Source organism: Panulirus ornatus, chromosome 29 (assembly GCF_036320965.1).
Source record: "Panulirus ornatus isolate Po-2019 chromosome 29, ASM3632096v1, whole genome shotgun sequence".
NCBI classification, from domain to species: Eukaryota; Metazoa; Arthropoda; class Malacostraca; order Decapoda; family Palinuridae; genus Panulirus; species Panulirus ornatus.
The window spans coordinates 9968458-9993344 of NC_092252.1; the positions used below are offsets into that span (position 1 = coordinate 9968458).

Sequence of the window (24887 nt, forward strand, 5' to 3'; positions counted from 1 at the left end):
CTCCATCAGCATCTCCCCAGATACCTTCACCCCAGCATCAGCCGCAGGGAAGATGACCATCAGCATCTCCCCAGTCTCCTCACCCCAGCATCTGCCGCAGGGAAGATGACCATCAGCATCTCCCCAGTCTCCTCCACCCCAGCATCTGCCGCAGGGAAGATGACCATCAGCATCTCCCCAGTTTCCTTCACCCCCCACCATCAGCCGCAGGTAAGATGAAATCAATGACCGACCTGACCCATTAGCCGCCTTTCATCGCCCTTCACCAACGTCACAATGACGAACGCGGTAAAAAACTCACACCAACTGGACCTACCTAACCACGAGGAAAACCCACAAAGACTTCCTGTGGGACCAAACACAGGGGGGAATGGTAGCGGCGTGTTCCTCCGTCTGCCCGCGCGCCACGGCAGCCCTCGACCACCGCCCCTGGACCACACCAGCTACGAACAAAAGGGGAGACAGTCTAGGGGGGAAAATATCCACGAGGTGGATCCTCCGGGAGGAGAGACCCGGAGAAAATGTCTAGAGCTAAGTCCGCAAGAGTATGTTCACGTGAGAATGTCCTAGGTGGACTGGTCGAGGTAGGAAGTCCAGATGATAACGTTCTTGGGGATAGTTTCACGAGGAACGAGGAGATAGGACTGTGAAAGGTACGTCCAGTAAACAAAGGCAAGGTAGGGGCGCCTGAGCACGATATCCTGTAAGGAGTTAAAAGGAAAACAGAACAGGCGACGGAGATCCGGACTCCGTGTTCTTCCCCTCTGACCCCCGTCTCATCCCCGGGTGACTCCCACATCTCTGTACTTGATAAGCCGTCAGCCAGTCCCTAGCACACGGTAACACTTGAATCATCCCCGAACCTCCTCTTCAATCGAGGAGTATTATAATCTGAATAAATCACGTGTATTGTGAAAAAAGAATAAGTATATACCTTCCTGTTCATAAAAACTTAATCATTATTCATTGTATATTCAGTAGTCTTTGGCCTCAGGCGGACTTCCTAACGGAGGGGAAAAAGTGGCCTTCACGTGGCTGTAACAAGGAGCCAGGACCCTTTATCCTCTGTAAGTCCTCTCCTCACCTGCCCGTCTCCTATCCTTCCTGCCCATCAACCTCCCTCCACCCTTCCTGCACTCGATTCTCCCCTCCTTCCAATTCTTCCGCCACTCCAGGTCTCAAATTCTCATTCAGCATTTTCGTACGGTGTGTTCCTCTCTCTCTCTCTCTCTCTCTCTCTCTCTCTCTCTCTCTCTCTCTCTCTCTCTCTCCTTTCCATCTTCCCACCAGTGTACTTGTTCCTCTCCCTCCTTCCCACCTCGTGCGTGTTTCAGTGACCCTCTGTTGCCGTTCCTCTTCCTCCCTGTAGGTTCTCGTGCCTCCACGCTCTAGGACAATCACCATGACCTCACCTCCCGGCACCTGGGGTTAACGAAACAACCCCAGGAACACTCGGAGACAATCAGGAAGCCTCGACGACACGCGGCCACCAAACTGGGTGCGACAAGGCGACAACTTCCCCGTGGTCAAAGGCGTGAGCGGAAGTGGGCGTGGCGTTAACAAGCGTCGTGGGGTCACCTTTGTTTACCTGTGCGGCCACTCGAGCAGCCAGCCGAGGGGTTGGGGTGAGGGTAGGGGGTTAAGTTAGCGTGGTTTCAGCCTACGGCTCACATCTTCCAACATTCCAACCCTCGTGGTTTACTGTCACTAGACTGTTCATATCTCCCACCGTAACTATGGTGTTATACATCAGCTTTTGTATCCGCTTTCGTGCTCCAGGCATCAAAATTTTAAGCTATCGACAATATTTGATGAATCCAACACCATATAAACACGATGCTATTACTAGCGCTTTCTCTCTTTTTTCTTTTAGATATATTAGGAGCTCGTTGATGCAATACATGTATTTAATACAACGAAGCACACAAAAACTTTGTCATGTCAAGATTCGTTCAGGTTTAAGCCATCATCATGAAAGATGCAGTTGTCTTGCGCCAGTGTCAGGCCAACACCATGTGTGATGCAGGTGTCAATATGCCACCATCATGAGTGAAGCAGCTGTCGTGTGCCACTGTCAGGCATACTTTGGCTCTCCAGAAAGTTTTTATCCTTTAACAGCCTTCTAGAATATTTTCATCATACAAAATATTTACAACTTTCCAGTATTTTCCAGGCTGTCTGTAAATTTTCACCATCTTTCTGAACGTTTAAATGACCCACTACTTCACTATCGGAATGTATTCACCATCTACTACAATCCCACCAACTCCCAGTAGCATTCATCTGCCCACAATCTCCCACATAATCATCTTTTAACCATCTTCACTTTTTTCGAAGTGATACTTTCCATAAAGACTTCATCTCCTCGCAAACCCTCGGACCCTACTTTCATCATTCCATTATAATCGTCACTAACGTCCCTTAAAGTATCTTCACCTCCTCGCAACCTTCCAGACGCTACTGCCCTTCGTTTTTTCCAGGCGTCACCACCACCCTAAGATATATATATATATATATATATATATATATATATATATATATATATATATATATATATATATATGTAACTCTTTATAGCCTTCTGGAACCCAGTGTCCTCCGTTCGTTCCACCTGTCACCAACACTCCAAGATATCTAGAGCTCCTCGCAACCTTCCAGAACTCAATGTCCTCCGTTCGTTCCAGCCGTCACCACCAACCTGAAATACCTATAGTTCCTCGAAATCTGGACCCCACTGTCCTCCGCTCATTCAGCCGTCACAACCACCCTAAAATATCTATAGCGCTCTGCAGCCTTCCAGACCTCGCTGTCCTCCGTCCGTTCCTGCCGTCACCCACCATCCTAAAATATGTACAGCTACTCGCAGTCGGCCAGACCCCACTATCCTCCGCTCGCCCCAGCCATCACAGCGACTAGGAGGCTCACTGGCTAAACGTAAACCGTCAAGCACCCTAGGGCACTGAATGACAAGCCAGTCCTGTGGGTGACACACCGATGCGCCTCCTCAACACATACGAAGCTGCGCACAGAACTGCCCACGGTAATCCCGTGAGCGATAGAGATCGGCTCTTTTTTCAATCCCCCCAAATATGTTATCAGTCTGGGCGGCCGCCGCCGGGAGCCGTCTACTGAAGAGCTCTGCCAGATCACCAGACCCTAAACTAACAAGCGGTGGCTCAGAAAGTTTCACGAAGGTTTAGTTTTACCAAAATCAGGGGTTCTGTTCCATCATATGCTGTGGACTTACACACAAAGCAACATCCTCCACAAACAAATATCCACATCAAGTGTATTAGTATTTCCGTTACTACGTTTCACTGTTACTTATGATTAAGTAAATCGTTACCAGCGTCAACACACGAAGATCCACTTTCCTCGTTGACTCCACATATGCCTCGAGGTCAGTCGTCTTAAGGACTGGTAATCAAAAGATGACATCCCACACCACTACCTTCTCCCTACACAAATACCCTAACATCGTCCTCCTCTCCTCCTACCACTTGGGAATCCTGGGGTTCAGCGACTCACGCACTCAGCATTCCAGGCGAGACATCCAAGCATTAAGTGGCTGCCATTCCCGACAACCCGTGTTCCACATTCCTGCTTGTCAATAACTCGAGATTCCCAGCCAACCACCTGTCCTGAGCGGGAGGGAGGGAGGGAGGCGTGGGGGTTATGGAAAATCATCCGACCCACACATCCCACCGCACGGTAAGGGCCTGGTAAATACAGTCTCTCTTGATGTTACGTTAAGTTTACTTGTATGAAATAAAACAAAGTTTAAATAGTACCACATAAGTCACTGAACTTACACATATCGAGGTGGTTCCCAAAACAATAACCTACTGCAGGTACTTACCATTACTTAATAATATTTTGTAATTCCAAACATTGGTAGATTTAGTCAAATATGTAGACACGGAATATGTATAACCTTTTAACTCACAATATCCTTAATTCTAATAAAAATCTTTATATAATCATCTTTATTCCAAGTTGTATTAAGATATACTTTTTGGTAACACCAGTAAAAGCAACTGTGTGTGTGTGTGTGTGTGTGTGTGTGTGTGTGTGTGTGTGTGTGTGTGTGTGTGTGTGTGCGCGCGCACGCGCGCGCAGTGAAATACTTTCATCCACAGGAGCCAACGATCTACCGTCGAGGCTGGCACGGGTACTGGGCAGGAGAAGGCTGGCAACTGGTACTAATTAGGAAGGTAGAGGATGGCAGTGGATGGTGGAGGGCAATGGTATCAAACAAGTGGAGGCTGGCAGTGCCACCAATCAGGTGGAGGTTGACATCGCTACAAAGTTACCAACAGAGGCAGGGCCTCCATCACAAGAGGGTCCGGCTCAGAATAACTTTATCCCTTGTCTTCGTCACCTTGACGTGAAGTGATCGCCCATGATGAAGAAGATCAAATATGCTTTACACGCAGCGTAAATTGTTAACTGACTTGATGGATTTTTGTGAGGTTCGAGGGAGAGTTGCGGCCAGCGCTGAGGTATGAAAACCAAGAGGGTTAACGCCTTCAAGTTAAGATACGGTACAACCATCAACCACGGTGTCGTACTGTCGTATCCTCTTTTGGAGGAAGTCGATGGTCAGCTGGTTTCAAGAGCCATATTTATGTACGATCCAACAAGGGTTCGAACCCTGCATCAGCCCACAAATTGCATCCATAAAATTCCAGTCAATTACTGACATCTTAACCCCTCACCCCACAGCACCGATGTAACAAGGCAACCGTCGTCCCCTAGCTACCATGAGTCGGTCCATCCCAATACTGGATCATTAACCCAACATAGACACAGCATCTACCACACTCTCTATCTTACCGTCATGGTGAACTACCACTCAACAGATTCCCTCCACGGGAATAACCAACGCCACAAATGTGAAACATACAGGGTAAATCAACTGGAAGTCTACCAGATTAAAAAGAAAAAAAACAGACCACAAAAATACCAACTAGGCTTTTGTAGTCTTGGGGTGGGGGGGGAATACATACACAAAGCGAAACTGGCCCGCCTCCTGTGACTGGAGGCGGAGGAGGAGGAGGAGTGAAGAATGCCTGTCGCAGAAAAATGTCAGTCAATTGCAGGTAACGACAGGGGTCGTCGGCTACAGTTACCACAGCCTTAGCTGCTACCACTGTCCCTGGCTGAAGTAAACCGTTACCACAACCTTCGTGCCACTGCAGGTAACAGGTAGGTTGTAATATCCTTAAAACAATCACACCGTTACCAAGCGACGACTACACCGTCACCACAACCTTCGTGCCACAGTGTTACAGCTAAGATACCAGGGCGTTACCACCCAGCAGAGTGTCACATGGTTCAGCAGAGCCCTTGCTGGCGGGTCTTTGTGCCGGGGATCGTCAGGAATGTCCTGCTGCTTTTTCTCCTTGGCTGCCGATGTCCATTTTAATCCTCCTTTTCACGTTACGATTTCATTTACCCGCTCAACTTAACGTCAAAAGACAGGGTAACGGGGCGCCCTTCTTGCGCTGAAGGTACAGCCCAGATGAGTACGTACCTACAGGTATCACTGTCAGTTATGGCAGGTTTGTTCTGTTTTAGGTGTATGCTCTCTCTCTCTCTCTCTCTCTCTCTCTCTCTCTCTCTCTCTCTCTCTCTCTCTCTCTCTCTCTCTCTCTCTCATGTCGATGTAAACTTCAACTCTGGTACTCATACTTCATTCCTGAACTTGCAATTTCTAAACTATCCTCGTCACGTATACCAGATGAATAAAAAGACTATCCTAAAGAAATACACACGAAATCCACACACACACCGCTAGGGTGAATGAGGAACCTCCCCTTCAACAGCCCTCCCCCCACTGCCGGGTGAATGTCTGCCTCCCTTTCAGCAGCCCCTCTCCTCCTCTATGCGGCGCCAGGTACGATCAAAGGGAAAATGTGCACAAAATCCACCTACTGCACAAGGTGTGTCAACCTCCGACAAGGGGAGCGACGGGGAGGCAGTCATGCAACAAAGGGGAGACTGAAGAATCAAGAACTCTCAGACATCCTAGAGTGAAGCACCCAAGACTGGGCTACATATATACACTGTACATACCTGTCGGAAGGACAAACTCCGCGTCGCTGCGGCTCTCAGTGATAAAGTTCTCCCTGCCAACACATCACTTGGTTACCAAGCTCGAGGCCTATATATTTGTTACGTCGGTCCTAGGTGGGCCTCGACACTTGACAGATCTTAAAGAACTACACTTGGATCACTGAGCTAATGAATGTATATATCTTTTTCCACATCCACGTGGGGTTTATACGATTCTTTAAATTGATACACCAGTTGGTGTGGTTAGGCGTCTGTCATCTGCAGAGGTACCAAGGGCCACTAATGGGTTTGAGAAAACGCACGAAAATGTAGATGAGAGATGAAAAAACCTGAAGACTAAGTCCAAAAGAAAACATATCTTCTACATCTATGTAGTACGGGAGAGGCAGTTCCACCAGGTCATGTCACTCACGTCTTTTCTACCTCTGGCCTATCTCTACCTTAGCCACCCCTAACATGATCCACACATTCTCTGGTCCATCCACTTTCTCGTCAACGTCTGATCCCTTCACACTCTGACCCAACATTCTCTGGTTCACTCCCATACTGAGTGATCTACTTACTCGTACATGCACACACTGATCCCTGCATTCTCTAAACCATTCACTCTCTAAACCATCCCCAAATGTTCAACCTACCATTTGTTCTATCCTCACCGATCCAACAACCCTTTAATCCGCCGTACGACAGACTCAAACAACACTTACACTGTAAATTGCTGGTTCACCAACGCACACTGACCCATCTACACACATGGCTCATTCTTATCCTCTGGCTCGTCCATACAAGTCGGTATACACGTATGTTCTATTCCACCCACACAATCGGCACACATACACAAACCACCCACGCCCCAGCCGGTCCTGTCTCCAGCCACTTATCGCTCTGCGGGCTTTGTGGTGATGTCACTCAATCAGCTGATCAAGACGCAGGCCAGGTATGTCAGGCAACCCAGATAAAGTTTCTTGGTCCGTCAACCTCAAAAGCCTCCTCCCCCCCTTAGCTATTTCCCTTCTACCTGACACTTTACACTCAACAAGGAGACGAAATCTGATGCCAAACTCAAATCTTTAACCAGCAGTGAAAGACTATTTAGAAAGACCACCAAGTGTCACATTTTCTTATAAGATTCCAGATACAATTCAGGACTATTGATGGTAAACGAACCATGAATGGAAAGACATTCTCAGGTCCCCCCCAGCGGCCGGCACGGACCATGCCACAAATCTTGCTGTGTGGAAGAAACTTTTAAAACTGTTCTGATTATCCTTAGACTATGCGTCCACCCACAACCACTCATCCGTCGTGCTCTATCATCTATCCATCACCCCTCAACCACGATCTATGTGCCTACATCTGCCTCCACTCCACTTACACCATCAACCACAGGGGCCATTATCATCTGCCACCGCCTTCCACTTTCACCCGATCCTCTCCACTCCAACCCCTGCCTTCTCCACCCTTCTCTCTTCCCCCTACATTCTCTTTCCCTCAGCACGTGTAACTTCATTCACTACGTGGTACCCTACCCTACACCATCACAATTCCTTCTACCCACCTCACATTACGGTCATTCCTCCAAGCAACTGCTACCCTGAATCGTCTCCAAGCTCTGCTTCCCCAACCACATCTAACCTTCCTCCTACCACCATAACCCTCCCTTTCCACAATTCTCATCCCAACTCGTCTCCCCCTGGTGCTTCTAATGCCTCGAGGCTGACCTTTACACGGAAGCTGGATACAGTAGGCTACTTTGGGGTTCCTAACGATGATATACCGTTTTCCGTCCACTGACAATGACGAAACTGTCCTAACTATACGTAACCTGCAGTTACTAATACTCTCGTTCTAACTGGGAGAAACTTGAGCCATGGTAAATGCCTGGCATTAAGCGTCTCCTTTTATACTTGTCGCTGAGGAAATGTTTTTCGCCTACGTATGTAAGAGGAAACTGTATGGACACGAATCAAGAATCAAACCCAGTCGTGACGACCATGGGTCAGTCTGTGCTGCTACTCCGTCTTCAGGCAAACCGTTCTTAAAAACACTCGCCGAACCTCAGCATGGTAAGGACCACTGTTCTTGGGCGGTCATTTCCCTTACCCTATGGATGGGAAGGTCTCACCGTGCTCAGCTCACTGTACACTCACAGTCTGACGCAGTGCTGCAGGATCATGCCCATCACGGTTTGCGAAAGGATACATATAAAGATGCTGAAAAAATCCCTCATCATCCTAAAGAACATTATGAAGAAAAAACCCTTAATGGGCCATTCTTATGACCGCTGATGTGTGTGTGTGTGTGTGTGTGTGTGTGTGTGTGTGTGTGTGTGTGTGTGTGTGTGTGTGTGTGTGTGCGTGAACTACATTTGGAAAATTTAGTTTATAAGAAAGAGAGGGCTCGGCCCTCAAGACTTATTGTGATCAGTGTTTTTTCTTTTTTCTTTCAACTTATCCCAAAACAAGAGTTTAAGGAAGTTTGACCTCAGCATCCCTGAACCCCACACCCCGGATCGTGTATTTACTGTCCTTGGGCTATGCCGCTGGTGTAAAGTGTTTCTAAGCCCCGGGGCGAATGCACACGGTCCCTGAGGCCCCATCGTATGTATACGTGGCCCTCCACATTCGTCTCTGAGCCCTCGGTGCGTGCGTTCGAGTATTCCTGACCCAGCGTTCGTTCAATCCCCAAATACACGCGTATACAGAGTCTCCGAACGTGAAGTACATGAAGTATCCTAGGCTACGTTCCCAGCATGTGTTCACCAAACCCAAACACCGAGCACGTGAGTACATGAGCCCTGAACACCAAGGCAAGTATGCGCAGAGCGTCCCTGACCCTAAGCGTGTGTGTTCAGCCGACAGAAGCATGGCTGGGTACACGCCAGCACATTACAAGTCGGCCGGAAAACCACGTCGTCAAAATCAAGGCCAAGATGTGGCATGTGGCGCATCCTAACGCGTCAGGTCGTCCCTCTCAGGCAGTGTTATGGACGATCAACAGTACATGATACTCCCCCAACACACACACACACACCTACACAGGTACGGATCTAAACATTACTCTGTGATGTGATCTTCAGTACCATTTCTATCCTTACTAGGAAAAAAGAGAGTAAGTAAATATGTGAAACTACAGAGAGACATCCGTCTAATATTATCCTGAGGAATTGAATTACAATACCAGGAATCTGAACCCTCACCAAACCTGGTCACAGCTGCTCATGGAAAGGTTGGTGGAGGACGACGACAGGGAGGAATGATGGGAAAGGGGAAGGGGCTGCCCCAAGGAAAAGGGGAAGACGTGATGGGAAAGGCAAGATACTGCTCAAAGGTGAGTTTATGTGGATGCTAGACAGTCCTTTTGTTTCCGTCTATTGCATGACCAGGATACACCACACCTACCTACACCCCAACTCATCATCTACATCCCCAACTACATCCACTAAAGACCTTGACCTCCACTAACCACCTAATCCTCCCACTTGCCACCTTCATTCACCTTTTATGCGAAAATAATGCTCAAAATTCTCCAAGTAGTACTTTCAAACAACCATGAAGAAAAAAAAATCATTCATACTCGTCAGGAACTCTGGCTCATTCCCCTATACCTGCCCTACCCCACCATCGGCCCACTGTGCACATCCTACCACAGTATTCCCACAATAAACCCACACTGCCACCCTTGCCACGACACTAATCATACCACTCCTTCCGCCCTCCCACACCTAACATGCAACCATGAGCCCCACTACACCCATTAGCCTTACACCCAACATATCATCACACACGCTCCTTACCACCCATTCTACCACCCACAGCCCTTTAAACTTATCTTATCAGCCTTATCACCATAACACCCACTTAATAACCTTACCTAACCCTATCTCTCCCATCCCCGCCACAAACTCCCATACTCCTGCACCCAACCTACTCCCACATCCCTATATCCACCCAACATCCACATCCCTGCCCCACCCTACACCCACACCCCCCTACACCTATCTTAACATCTACAGCCACCTCCCCGCCCGAGGCACCTGGACTCCGTAGCTTCTCACCTTTCTGGAATCACATAGAAAGGTCTGAAGACATATGGTCCCAGGCAGGAGGAATGACCTGGCAGAAACAGACACACACACACACACACACACACACACACACACACACACACACACACACACACACACACACATTGTGTGGACGGAAGCACAAAAGAGGTGGTGGTTGGTCAACAGAGTTCAGGAAAAGGTGGACAAAGGTCAGCCTCCTCCTCTATATAAAATGACCCGTTCTGGCCAGGGAAGGTAAACCAATGGTTATCCCGCGAAGGCGTGCGGTACTCCCAGAACACAGCATACTGTCAACAACACACTATAACCCAAACACCCGGTCAAGTAACAATGACGCTGTCGTAAAATTCGGTCACCAACAACGAACGTCAAACCATACATTCCGTCATTATGGCGATGAAATCTTGAAGTCCGAGCAACAACACGACAATCCCCAGAACTGGGTCAGTAATGGGCTGCACGTTGCCGATACCGACGAATGAAACGAGGACCAGGAAAGGGGTGTGGTGAGCAGCTGCTGAAGCACGAGAGGTCGACTGTTGTGTCCGTCGGAGCATAGAAGGTCGACTGGGACGTGTGTTATAAGCTGGTGCAGGAGAGGATGACTGGCGAAGATGCATGAGAGATCGACTGGTGCAGCTGTTGGCGCACAGGAGCCGGTCAAATGGGACGCCTGAAGGGTTCCTCGCCACGTGTGAGAATTTCAAGAGACATGTGAAGAGCCACCTTGAATGCGAGGGCCTCCTGCGTCATGTGAAGACCCTGAACACCCCCCTCCCCCTTACATAGGGCAAGGGCCACAGTAGAGGACCTGCACTGTGTGAGAGATCCAGGCAAGGCCTCTCTATATCGGGAGAGGTACCTAGAACAGGCTCCAATCCACAAGACTACACACTGCCACTGGGGCCTCACGAGGCCGTCACCTGGGTCTACACAGCTGCTTCGCGATGCTGAACGACGGGCATGGCCGTGGTACCAGGACCTCCAAACTTTTCACACCATGGTACCGTGACCTCCACACCCTCTACACCATGGTACTGTGACCTCCACACCCTCTACACCATGGTATCGTGACCTCCACACCCTCCACACCATGGTACTATCACCTCTAAACCTTCCCGTGACCTCCAAACCTTTTGTACCATGGTAGCGTGACCGACACCTCCACAACTTCCACATCACGCGAACTTCACATCCAGCTGATCCTCCTGTAGCTACAGATCATCATGATTAAAAAACACTACATTTCCGACGATTATCATTTCGTGCCATTCGAACTTCACACTTCACGCCAGCAAGGTCCACACAGCGTTCTCATTAAAACATCTCCTAACTAGACCCTGCACCACTTTTAGAGTTGAAAATCCTCATGTCGTGCAGGAGAGTTACTTCGAAGTATCACAGTGCAGTCAACGTCAATGGTGACGACCCACAAGCAACGGAGACATTTCGAGATAGTCAGTCTCTACCATTCGGTGCCACATTCTCCCCCAGCCCACACACCCATGTTCCCCACCAGATGTGTACCACGCAGTAGCGCCAGATTCCCATGCTTCACAGCAAGCATACGAAGGCATACAAACATCGACACACGACTGGGTCCCTTCGAGGCTGTTTGCGACAGTCGAAGTAATTTGCCTCGATCGAAGTCAAAAGCTTCTCTACGAATTTGTATCCATCAATACGGTTGAAATCGGAGGTGATTTAGCCTTATAACAGCTCCTTAAATCAAGGCTGTCGAAGCCTCTGATAATTACCAATACCAGCATCATATCAGCTCACATCCTTTCCTTTTCAAAGCTAAATAAATTCAGGCGTTCACAATACGTTTCTCTCTCTGAGGATCATCATCTTGGTAGCTCGCCGCTATGCGCTCTCCATTCGATCTATGTCTTTTTACGCGGTGGCAAAAAAAACTGACCACATTATACAAGGAGGAGACGCGCCAGTGAATTGCGTATGAGGATTAATTCCTCAGAGTGCCCCGCCAATGAAGCATGATTTTTTTCCTTTAGCCATTATCTCCCTGCTTTCACACACTGCATACTTGGTTCTGGGTCATCGGAGATTATTACATAACGTTAAGAAAATTATAATTAGGAAATATAAAACGAACGCATATGTCTTAAGTTAGCGCGACATATTTACAGCCTTAAAGCATATACCATGAATGACCCGCCATGACAGCATTCATCATAAGCGACTCGTATGAGCACGTTGGCGTGCGTCCAGTCTGTTCCTACCCGGCGAGTGTCTTGGAGGGTAGGACCCGTTGCCGGACACCAAAGTAAGCAAAGCACTGAAGGAGAGAGAGTATAGCGGATGGTCATGAGAGGGGCACAGAGTGGGCGGACACAGGGAAGGTTCATATGAGAGGTCGACTGCCGCTGGTAGTAAGAACACCAGACCGGATATAGGAGGGTACGTGATGGTGTGTCCGGAGGGAAACGCTGACGGAGGAGGGGAAGAATCGGACTGGGGAGGAAGGGAGACGGTGTGGGAAGATCAGGCTGGTGAGAGAGAGAGAGAGAGAGAGAGAGAGAGAGAGAGAGAGAGAGAGAGAGAGAGAGAGAGAGAGAGAGAGAGAGAGGGGGGGGGAAGCCTTGGATTTTACAGACATAGAAAGAAAGGCAAGACAAGGAGCACTACGTCAGAGAGCGCCCCCCACCGACCCACATTGTCAAATGCTGCTGCATCTGTGGCAAACTACTCTTGGGTTCTTCGTAACCATCATCTTCCTTTACGGAACCGTCTGCGCCATCTCCCCCTCTTCACTACCCAAGCCTACTCAACTTTCGCAACTGACACACACTTCCATTATCACCTCACCTGGGTCACATCCTCTTTAATGACCTCACCCGAGCCAGGGCCAGCACCTTCAGCCATCACATCGCAGTGACACCATCATTCTTCCTCGTACCACACCGCTGACTAAACCCCCCGCCCCGCACCCTCCCTTCGTGAGCTACCATCGTCGCTGGTTCATCAGCCAGCGCGAGCCACCTCCTCGTTAATGATCGAATGTAGGTCAGGCAGCGGGAGGTGCCGTGACCAGGCAGGCGGCCACCAGTGTTACCGGCAGCCACGGTGGCCACCATCGTTATCCTCGGGTTTTTGCTGGACGCCGTAAACACAAGTGGCTAAGCCAGGGTAATGGCCCGACCAGCAGATCCCCCGCGTTAACCACTTGTAAGAACTGAAAAAAAACGCGTGCAAGTCTGCATGCAAACACAGAAAAACTTAATACACACACACACACACACACACACACACACACACTGTGAAGATATATGAGAACTAGGAATGAGTACAGCAGGATAAGAGAGGGAAAACAAAAAGAACTTTGAAAAGAATATTATGAGCAAATCCGAACATAATTCGAAACTTTTCCCTATATTCATGACGAGTAAATTGCCAGTAAATGAGCACATAATCAGGCTACGGGACTCAGACGGAAGAGTTGTACGGGATGATGTAAATGTAAGCAAAGAGCTGAATATCAGTTTCAAAAGTATCTTCGCAGTGCAAGACGCTGCCGCCCCGATCACCGGAGAGATATATTGGGAGGAAGGTCTGGAGCAGCAATGAAATAACTACAACGAACGAAATTACCAGCTAAAGACCCTTGACCTACTTAAGAGCCCGTGGTCCTGATGAACCTCCACTATCACCGTGTCGCAGAAGCGCGCAGGTACGCTTGACAGCCTACCCGCAGTGTGTTTCAAGAAGCGGCAAGAGGAAAGGTGGAGTACCAAGGGGCGTAGCGGAGCGACAAATGTTACATGTGTACCTATCATCAAGAGAGGGTGGGGGCAGGAACGACAGACCATCAGTCTTTCCTGACGATTAAGATCTGTACAGGACTGTGTAGATAACCAGAGGGTAAAGTGGTGACCAACTTGGCAAGGAGAGACTTACATAAGCCAAAGACAACGTGGATATAAGAAAAGGAAACCGTTTAATAGAAAAATGAACGGCTACATATAGTTCTTCACACAGTAACCATCAGTGTACTACATACGTGGCTACAACTAGCTGAAAAATAAAGTAGCCAGCTGTGTAAATACGCGGCGACATCCAGTAAATAAAGTTGGCGAGTATGTGCATATGCGTACACATGCAGCACATAAAGGAGCCAGGTGTATAAATGAGTGGTTATTTTCAGTATATCTCATGAGCCACGTGTGTACTCAGAGCTAAACCTAGTACAGAGAGCAATAAGGCATACAAAAATTACATGCAACACACATAACTACCAGTGGTGTACACACATATGGCTCCACGCAGTACACGGCTCGGGCTAGTCGACAAAGAATGGAGGTGTGTGTTGCCCATCATGCACACGGCCTCAGAGCGCCACAGTCATTACCCTAGATATAATAACTACCTTCCGTGTGTCATACAGCGTCTTGTTTAGGCACCAAGAATGTTAATTTGTCTGGCCAGGATCTGGGTCATTCCTGGCATCGGATCGTGGCACCAACCCTACACGCCGCACGACCCCCATCCCCCATTAACATACATACACACAGGAGCCTATGTGGTGTAGTGGGGAGCTTTACTGACCATCAGGGGGCCGTCTGGAGTCGGGACCGCATGGGTTCGAGTCCTGGGCGCGGCAATCGGCCTTAATACAATCCAGGTGTTCATTCTCCCCTCAGGGTTGGAATGTGTGTGTATATGTGTGATTGTGTACATGTATATAAGCAAGAGGGAAGACATGGTATATATATACAGGGTTCAGATCCAAAAACAGTACCATAAGCACAATAACACCCAAAAACAAAAATCATTTACAATGACAATACCTAGGCCAGTAATATCACCATCAGGACGAATAATTAGTATTAGAGACTCCAACAATACACGTCAAGGCAATAACAACAGCAATCCTCACAACAGCAGCACCACCATTAACAGTAACTCGAGGCCCCTTGAACCCCCGCACGTACACCGATGACAAGAGCATCATCGCTTACAACAACAGTGACTTGAGGACGGCTCTAGCAACGACGACGACAACATGAACAAACACCCTGGGCGAGAAGGTACGAACCTCGAGCAAGACGGTACGATCCTTGAGCAAGACGGTACGATCCTCGAGCAAGACGGTACGATCCTCGAGCAAGACGGTACGATCCTTGAGCTGCTAAAATCATGAGTTTCGGCCACTGGTGTCCTGGGGTCAGTCACTGCATATACACTGAGCTACACTGCTGTTAGTCGTGGTGTGTACGCTGGTCATCCCACTGAAGAGGAATAGTCACTGTTCTCACAGGTTAAAGTCAATGCGCTTGACAGGGGTCGAATCATCGTAATCATGTGGTCAACTCATCATACTTGACGGGATAATAATATTCTAAATGTTTAGCGACAGAGTCGCCATATTTCAAGGTGCTCTTGGGTCTAACTCATCCCGGTCAACAGGTTCAGTCGCCGTCCTCATGACCAGAGGGCCATCATACTCACGGTGGTCATCATCCCGACACAGGCTCGGTCGTGGTTGCTACTCACGGTGTGACACCAGCGTACTCAAGAGGCTGACTCATTGAGGTCAAGGGGTTAAAATTATTATGAGACTCACTGGACACATGACAACCCAGGAAAACACCTGACTGTCGCAAATGTTCATGACTACACCTGCCTGCCAGGCACTCGTGTATAAAACATGATCAATACGCTCAAGAATCCATTAATCTTTTTTGCTCGTTTCCTTTACTTCATGTCTTTTTATGTTCTTCATTCGCTGGCTTTTATTTGATCTTACTTACATGTGACATATTATTTCATTCTTCTCATTTCCTTTCCAACTTTCAGTCATCCTCAGCACAATGACACGACCCTTTAGGTATGATGACCTGGCCTTTGACCTGACCACTAAAGGGTCGGGGTCACACTCAGAGAGCGTCCCATCGTGGTAAAGGGTCGTACCTCTGTGCTGGAGGGTCGTAAAACATCGTGCTCCAATGGTCATATGGTCATGTACAGAGATCGTGCCAAAGTATTCAAGGGTCGTACCGTCGTGATCAGGGGGAGGTGGGGTCGTGCCAACGTATTCGAAAGGTCGTACCGACGTGTCGCGCTCCAGAGGATAGTCATACATTTTTCACCAAGAACGACCGCTCCTCTGAGGGGGTCCAGCGCGCGTTTTGTGACGGCCCGTGGCCCACATCTGGCCCCGGGGACCACCACCACTGGGAAATGCTCCCGTTCGTAATGTCCTCAGTGACGACAGGATTAATGCTGTGGCTCCACTGATTGCACGCCACCTGCCGTGCTCTGAGGATTACTAGACACCATAAACTCTTCTTTGCAAACGATCGGTACTAATCAAGTGTGCTGTTAATCACTCGTTCTTAGCATGGAGTCTGTCCCTATGACGTTACAGTATGGATTCAAGGAGTGTATAATGGGCGAAAACTGTGCGTGCTCATAGTTTGTAACATTCTCGTGCTTATGTTTGATGTGTAATTAGACAACACCGAATACGAAGCCTGAGTTAAGTCTCTTTGATGAGAGAGGATCCGACACTCCTCAACAACCTATAATGGTGGGTCTCTCGGAACACTGTTGGGTTTTTACAGTGAAAGTATCTTTTTACACGTTTGTGTGTGTGTGTGTGTGTGTGTGTGTGTGTGTGTGTGTGTGTGTGTTACGAGGAGAGTTTTACACTCGTGCGACCTCGTCTCTTAATCTTACATATACCTACCATGTCTTTACTCCGAGGTATGTATGCACACACACACACATACGCACCCCAGCCTAAGCCAGGTAACCACTTATCGACGGACTCCGATGGTAAAATGAACACCTGGGTTGGGTGTAGGCCGACTGCCACGCCCAGGACTCGAACTCACGCTTTAGGTCCGATCCCGGGATTACCAGTGCTGTCTCTAGGTTAGCACCACTTACCAGTTACTGAACCCACCCGAAATGGTACAATTCGCTGCAAGAACCACTCCATCAGACATGTTGTGAACTTTCTGAATAAACTATAATGTTTGCGTAAAGACCGTGTGTCAGTCACACAGCCAGACAAACTAGTCGGGTGTATAAGCCAGGTAAACTGATCAGGTATATATACCAGGAAAAGAGGTAGAAAGAGGTCGTGTGTATAAGGTAGGAAATCAGGTCAAGTGTACAACAGGTACAGATGTCAGGTATGGAGGACAGACGGAGGCGGGCACTGACCTCACTCTTCTCCCTGGCACGCTGCAGGATGCGCTCCTCGATGGTGGACTTGCAGACCAAGCGGTAGACGGTGACCTGCTTGGTCTGCCCCAGACGATGCGCACGGTCCATGGCCTGCTGGTCCACTGTCGGGTTCCAGTCCGAGTCGTAGAAGATGACCTGTGGATGAAAGCAAAATACCCGGTGAGTTCCAGCCATTTCCTTATCGTAATCACTAAACAATGCATAAAATCATCTATCTACAGCTACCTGTAGCTATCTTAACCTTCCCTTATGTGATACGCTGTTCAACTCACTCCCCCCACAGTGTTTCCAATGTGGCCACAGTTCACCACAGGAATCAGAAATACCAATCTACTATCCAAAGAGACGAAAGATTATCTATAATCTCTCTACAAATGGCGACACACACATAGCAAGAGAAGGTACGCTGTGAGGCTGGTGGAAATCCCTCCCTCCTCCTCACACGACATTGTAAATAACATGTCCCTCTCGTGCTTCAGAAGGACTCCCACACATAATGTAATTTGAAAATGCCAAAAAAAAAAAAAGATTACTATATCAGAAAACCATGTCAAGGTTTTACTCCACAAGGTAATCAATTGTAGGAGAAGACGCACACGATCTCCACAAGTCGATCTCCATCTTCTCCACCGTAAGTTATAAAACACTGAATACCTACTGGATAAAATATCCACACATTCTCGTAACAACAAATCTCATACCTGTCCTTTTCGTCCATATATGCAAGACTTTCTCACGTATGAGAACGTTAAGCTAATCATAAGAATTCAATTGACTATATAATCTTTTTTTCAAGTAGTGTTAAGGCCAGACCACCTCGCTTGGACCTTGGGTCTGTGTGGTCTAAGTATCTATATAACTCTATGTCTAACAAAGGGTTGTCATAATTGTTCTTGATAGCGGCCGCGTCAGAACAGCTATAATCATGACCCAAGGCTCTATGAACAAACAATTATAACTGAAAAAGCTATGTCACAAAGTTATCCCCGAAAAAGCTATGTCGTCATCAATGTTACCATCTATGACTTACGAATTACATTTCGAGAAGATCTTTCCAATATCGAAATCTTTTTTCTTCCTACTTCCTTTTCTTCTCTTATAAAATATTCACTGTAAGCTACATACAAATAATCTACATGAGGCTAAGTTCGTACATGACAGTGGTGTACCCTCAAGACATAATAAAGAAAACGGGAAGTGTGTTCTGACCAGAGAAAACGATACGGGTAGCTTCGGTATCCAGTCGTATTTCACATCTTTCATTAATATCTTACTATATCCAATAGAAAGAGGGTTTACCATTATCGAAATACACCCACCGAACGTTTAAGACATCCCTGCTTCTTGAAGTTTTTACCACAAGATTCTAATGCTACACACTTGCGAGAACCGTGTGACAGACATGGGTAAACATTAGGCCGGACCTATACAAACCCATTAGCCCTCAAGTGTACGAGAAGATTCAACCTCTCAAGTACGTATTGAGTTTATGGCGCCACATCTTCAGTGTTATTGATTTACTACGCAATCTTTTTTCAGTGCTGCATTCTCGCTGTCACAACCTCTGCTGTCTTACAAGCTCATAGCAACAGCTATTCACCACCACAGGCTTAAGAGACAACCTATTCAGAGATATGCAGCTCACATCCACGTCAGAGTTGTGAGCTGGGACACAGTCACAGTCTGGTGGGCTGTGATATCTGCTACACGATATGACAGACGTGACAACTTTGTGCAAAGTTCAGACAGAAGGAAATCAGAAGGGATAATCCCGGCAGAGCGGCACCACTTCCATGTCGCACATCTCATTATATCAACTTGGCAGTACATAGGACAGGTCTGATGATATAGCTCGGCTCAACACCAAAGCCTATCTGATAATAGTGGTTCGTGATCACATAAAATGATGCTTGATACTATGGCTCAGCATCACACAAATTACGTCTGATAATTTGGCTCAGCATCACACAAATGATGCATGATAACATGGCTCAACATCACATGAATGATTATTGATAATAAGGCTCAGCATCACACAAATGATGCATGATAACATGGCTCAACATCATATGAATGATTATTGATAATAAGGCTCAGCATCACGCAAAATGATGCATGATAATAAGGCTCCGCATCAAACAAATAATTCCCTGATAATCATGGCTCAGCATTACATGAAAAATGCCTGATCATTTTGGCTCTCCATCACCTAGAAAACCTCTTGTCATGACTTGAGACGTTCACGTCAACAGGGGAGGCTCTCAAGTGACTGTGGAAATGGGAGACAAGGAAAAATAACCACTAAATACAACGTTCCATAATTAATGGAGGAATAATGAGCGGTTTGGACGACTGTCGTTATTGGAGTAATATGTGTTTACCTCATGAACGTTTAAACGTCACTATGAACGTTCACACATCACTACCAACCGGATACGAAACCAATATGCGAACTGATGTACACATCGTCATCACCGAAGATACATGTGTATAATTGAAAGACGAGCACCATTAGGCAAGTGGGAGTATTAGCCGTGCCTCTGTAATTAAGAAATAGAGGAAGTCTTCAAGAATCCTTCCCAGCCATTATACGAGGCGATGACTGCAGCAATGCCGTCGGGGGTGTGGTTTTACAAGCACTAAATTTCATAATATATATTTTACAACTCATTGTAAAACAATGGAGTGTACGCTCAAGCTAGGGGAGGGAGCCGCCCCAACACCCCACAACCCCCACCCCCCCTAATCCAAGTAGGCGGGGGGAACGGTACCCATGCAATCACCTGCTTCCGGCCCCTCACCCAACCCCCCAAACCCCTTCACTCACCACACCAGCAATCTGTTAATGACCCCTACCAGGCTACGGTGGCGGCGCCTCCCACCTCAGGAGCCCAGGATCTGAGGGAAGCATCAATCAATGTGTTGGTCGTCTACGGAGAAACAGCAGCTGAACCTACGTGCCAAGAGTTGCTCCAACTCTGACACAACAAACAGCCTCGTATCACTAAACGTCCATTACCCAAGTTGTTGAGGACATGACAGCTGACAGGGGCGGCGCTGCCTCGAGCCTCGACCGATACCCGTTTCCTAAACCATATTTTTTCCCCCCCGGAAAGATTGAGCGCATTCGTTTCTTTGGCGCCTCTCTCTCTCTCTCTCTCTCTCTCTCTCTCTCTCTCTCTCTCTCTCTCTCTCTCTCAAAAACGTAAGGGAAACATAAAAAAATCGAATAATCGATGCAAAAAATGAAAACGAAATAGATGTAGCGTGATACAGAAGCGAAGTTAAATTAACTTTCTTCTTAACTTCATATATATATATATATATATACATATATATATATATATAAAATTCTATTTTCTGTTGGCCGAGAAAGTCTTGCCCACGACTTGAACAGTTGCGACACCTGAAGCCCACAAACAACAGATGAAGACAAATGTCTGCTGACTAACATGTCAGTCTTGGACTGCGTGAATGACGGAGTATCTTACTGTAACTTCAAACTTATTCATAGCGTCCCTCTCATTTACTCTCACTAAGGGGTCAGCCAACACACGAACGGCTGCATCTAAGACTAGGCTGCGAATCGTCCATCAAATGGCGATCATTTGCAATATAAAATCTGGTCTGGATGATAGATTCCCCCACTACGAATCGTCAATCAAATGGTGATCATTTACAGTATATTAAATCTTCTTGTCTACAAGATAGATTCCCCCCCAAGTCTGCAGCCAAGTAGGGGATCTTTCGATACTTTCAACAATACATGATTCATACCGACGCTGACGTGTGAGATTAATCCTCTTAGTCACTCTGAATCAGGCTACGTCATGGACTCAAGTTACACTGGTTGTCAATGTTCTCCCAGTCAGTCACTTGTGTGTCATGTTCTTAGACAGCGGGCGGGCGGGCGGGCGGGCTGTCCTTTCATAACTCCCGTTGTCACACCACTTACTTCACCTCCAGAAGAAAAAGGACAGTCTAGCACAAACTGGTACTCGTATTCCCGCTACTAACTCGGCTTTACTGAAGAGCGACGTCCACACACACCATTTCATTTACGATATCCCCCCACCCCCCAAGCTTATCCTGTCAACAGCAGTGCAAAAACTAGAAAAATCCGTGCGTCTAAAATCTGGTATGTTTTCACCGCGGCTCTGCTGATCAACATTAAACAAAAACATTTCACTTTTCCACACGTGTAATCCTTTCTCAATACTTCTCGTCCAAAACCATTTACCATAAAAGTTTAGTCAATATCATGTACTTTGATTTTCCATGACTCCCAACGACCCGACCCTGAGGCACCACGCACCATCCTCCTCCCTATCTACGGGAGCCTACCAACCCCACCTCTCCTCACCCCTACTGGATAAGGCGTAATGTAATCAACTAAATTGATGTAACCTGAACTGATGCAAAATGGCGTGGATGTTGAGGTGTGATTTACTGATAATCAGGTGTGGTGATCAGTTACCAGGGAGGGTAGAGGGAGGGCCACGTCTCGCTACCTGTCACTACTTGACGTCCACCACATTAACACTACCACCACCACCACACTCGCCACCACCACCACACACTCGCCACCACCATCATCATCAACAACCCGACCGCGACCAACCAAACCACGGATCCCGTGAGTATCACCAGCCCCAACAACCCCATCCCCACCGTCGCTATAATCCCACAACCAGCGACCACAGTGTCACTAACACCACCACTCCACCGCCAACAACCACAACACAACCCTCGCCACCCAACGACCACACCAACCTAACGACTCACTACGACTACGACCATCAACGACCACCCTAAACCAACGACCACACCGCCTCCGTCAGCAGGTACACCACAATCATTACCAACGTCCTAAACTGCCAGTTAATTACTCCCAACAGCCCCCCCCTCATCACCTCCGACCCTCTCAGGACAACCCTCACCAGTTCGGGCACCAACAAATGAGCTGCGCTGCTGCTAATAACTAATCGTTACATGGCCAGCAGCGTGGGCTGTGGGGAGGCAATATAACTAGCGCTGGCCCACAGCTGCAACAATTATATCACAATTAGCTGGCAAACAATCAGGGTTGCCGGGGCTACAACATTTAACAACCCTTCACAACGACCTTCTGGGCTGGCTGGTCGACGGACTGGAAAAAAAAAAAAAAAACGCCAGCACCACAACTGGAGATCACAGCCTAGAATCCCTACCAACTTACCTCCCACACTGTTCAGCAGTGAGCACCACCATACACACGTATCAGAAGGAGCATCAAGTACTCTTGAACACCACGACCGGAAGCTCTGGGTATGCAGACCATAATGAACGAATCTTTCTTAATTACAACATTAATCTTTTACACATCTAGATTAGCTGCTCGTAAAAACCTGTGATTTACATAACATCAGTGATACATCACAAGGGTTCCGGAAATCATATTTTCTCTTTACGAGAAAATTAGTAATTTACTAATTATACGCTACCCGAGGTGAAGGTGGTGCACATCAACAATTCGAGCGTCAAATTAACTAATTATCAAATGCGGTAATCTCGTAAATGAAAACAAATTACGACGCCATCAGAAATGCAAAGCGAACAATAAACTCGTCCACTTTACAAAGCTACAGCATTACGTCTAGAGTTCAGATCTTCAATACGACAAAGGCATTTCATACCTTAGCCTTTGATCCAGATCTTTAAGTGTCAGGTCAAGTACAAAGCCATCACACCATTGAATGACAGTCATGCTTGAGTTTAAAGTTTCTTTTATTCATTCTAGAAGACATTATGCCTTCAGCCGCATGTGAATAAGGTCAAACAAGCCATTTTCTTAGTAAACATAAGCAGAGCCGCAACAAACGACTGCCAGTCTAATCATCCCACTACCACATCAAACGACTCAAAGCCAAACAAGCACACTACACCCACACCCAACAATCAACTGCAAGCGAGAGAAAAAGCCAACACAAACAACCACGGCGAGGCCAACGAAACTATACAGCCACTGCCTAACCAAATCACTATTGACCCTCTGGTAGTTGTGTCCACCCCCCCCCCCTACCTGGTCCCCCAAGGGCAGGTAGGACTGTATCCCTCCATAACCCGCGCCTCTAACATTCACACATGCATGACACACACACACACACACACACACACACACACACACACACACACACACACACATCCAACAGTTAACAAACATACCACATCAAGGTGGCGGATTATCTACACACATCCTACCGGGAGGACTTGAGAGTGACAGCGTCCTTCATGAGTTATAATGATAATAATAATTACCTGAATCCCTCACCTGACCAGCCTTGTCTCACCCCACTCCCTCAACCGGCCTCCTCCCCTCATCCCTCCCTCAACCGGCCTCCTCCCCTTCCCCTCACCTGACTAGCCTTCCCTCATCCCCTCCTTCAACCGGCCTCCTCCCCTTCCCCTCAACTCTCTACTCCCCTATACCGTCTGACCTCGACTTTCCCTCCCCATCCTCAGTCTACCCTCTCTCCTACTCCCTCAGCAGAGATTTCTCTTTTCTCCTCTCCCCAAAGTCAGTCTTCACCATACGTCTTCTCACCAGTAGCTCTGGTGTGTGTGTGTGTGTGTGTGTGTGTGTGTGTGTATGCAGCATGGTGCGGATACAGGTGAGGCTGTGTGTGGCTGGTGGGGTGGGCTGCGCGTAAACACTTTAGTAATTAAACAGACAATAGGTATCGATTGTGGCACACCTCGGCCGCTTCCGCCCTGCCCCCTGATTGGCTGCGACAGGAAGAAGTCAGCGAGGGGGACTTACGGTCTTCCCCCCCTCCCTCCCCTGCCCCCGCCACAACCGCCTCGCCCATTGTTGCCCTACCACAGGAGCACAACACAGCGAGTCACCCGCCAATGAAGAAAAAAAAAACTAAAAGTGAAAGGGACCCTTGTGACGTATGATCAAGAGGGAGCCGTACACTTGGCGGCGTCACCGTTGGAAGGCTTTCCAACGACGCTTTTGTGACCCCGGCTGTGCATACTGTCCCCGACCATCGAGGGTTCTCCAAAGTGTTGGAGCTGACCACACCTGACTCGCGTTTCTAACAGCTATTTGGTTATTCCAATATTCACCCATATCTCGGTTACTCTGATCACAGCCTCTGTAAATGGGGCTCAGTGTGAACGAATTATAAGAGCGCGTAAAGACGATTCTCTTGGTTATTTTAGAGGGAGGGAGGAGGGTGAAGTGTGCCGTGCAGGAAACTGCTCCTACTGTTGATGTGTGGCTTGAGTGGAATACAAAAGTGTTCCAACGAGGGAGATCCTCAGAGGATTAAGAGTGTGTGGTTTTCTGATAAACGTATGACTACGGTTTTCAAGCAGCGAACGAAATCTCCTGGAATAATACTACGTTCAGATTAGGGAAATGATATAAACAACGTGGCTGGGAGATAGTTCATACGGTGGGTTAACATTAAACTCGACGGGTGAGGTTCGGTCTGGTGTGCGCAAAACTTGGAGAGCGAGATACACGATTACGAGTTCA

At 47.8% G+C, this 24887-nt stretch overlaps 1 protein-coding gene across 1 annotated transcript in view; it reads right to left on the reverse strand.

Moving 5' to 3' along the window:
• Positions 1-24887, reverse strand: part of Ino80 (chromatin-remodeling ATPase INO80) — a 243752-nt gene that overhangs the window by 99244 nt on the left and 119621 nt on the right. The window contains exon 26 of the mRNA XM_071679441.1: positions 17339-17497. Within this exon, the coding sequence (XP_071535542.1) occupies positions 17339-17497 (159 nt within the window). The remainder of the gene's footprint in view (positions 1-17338; positions 17498-24887) is intronic.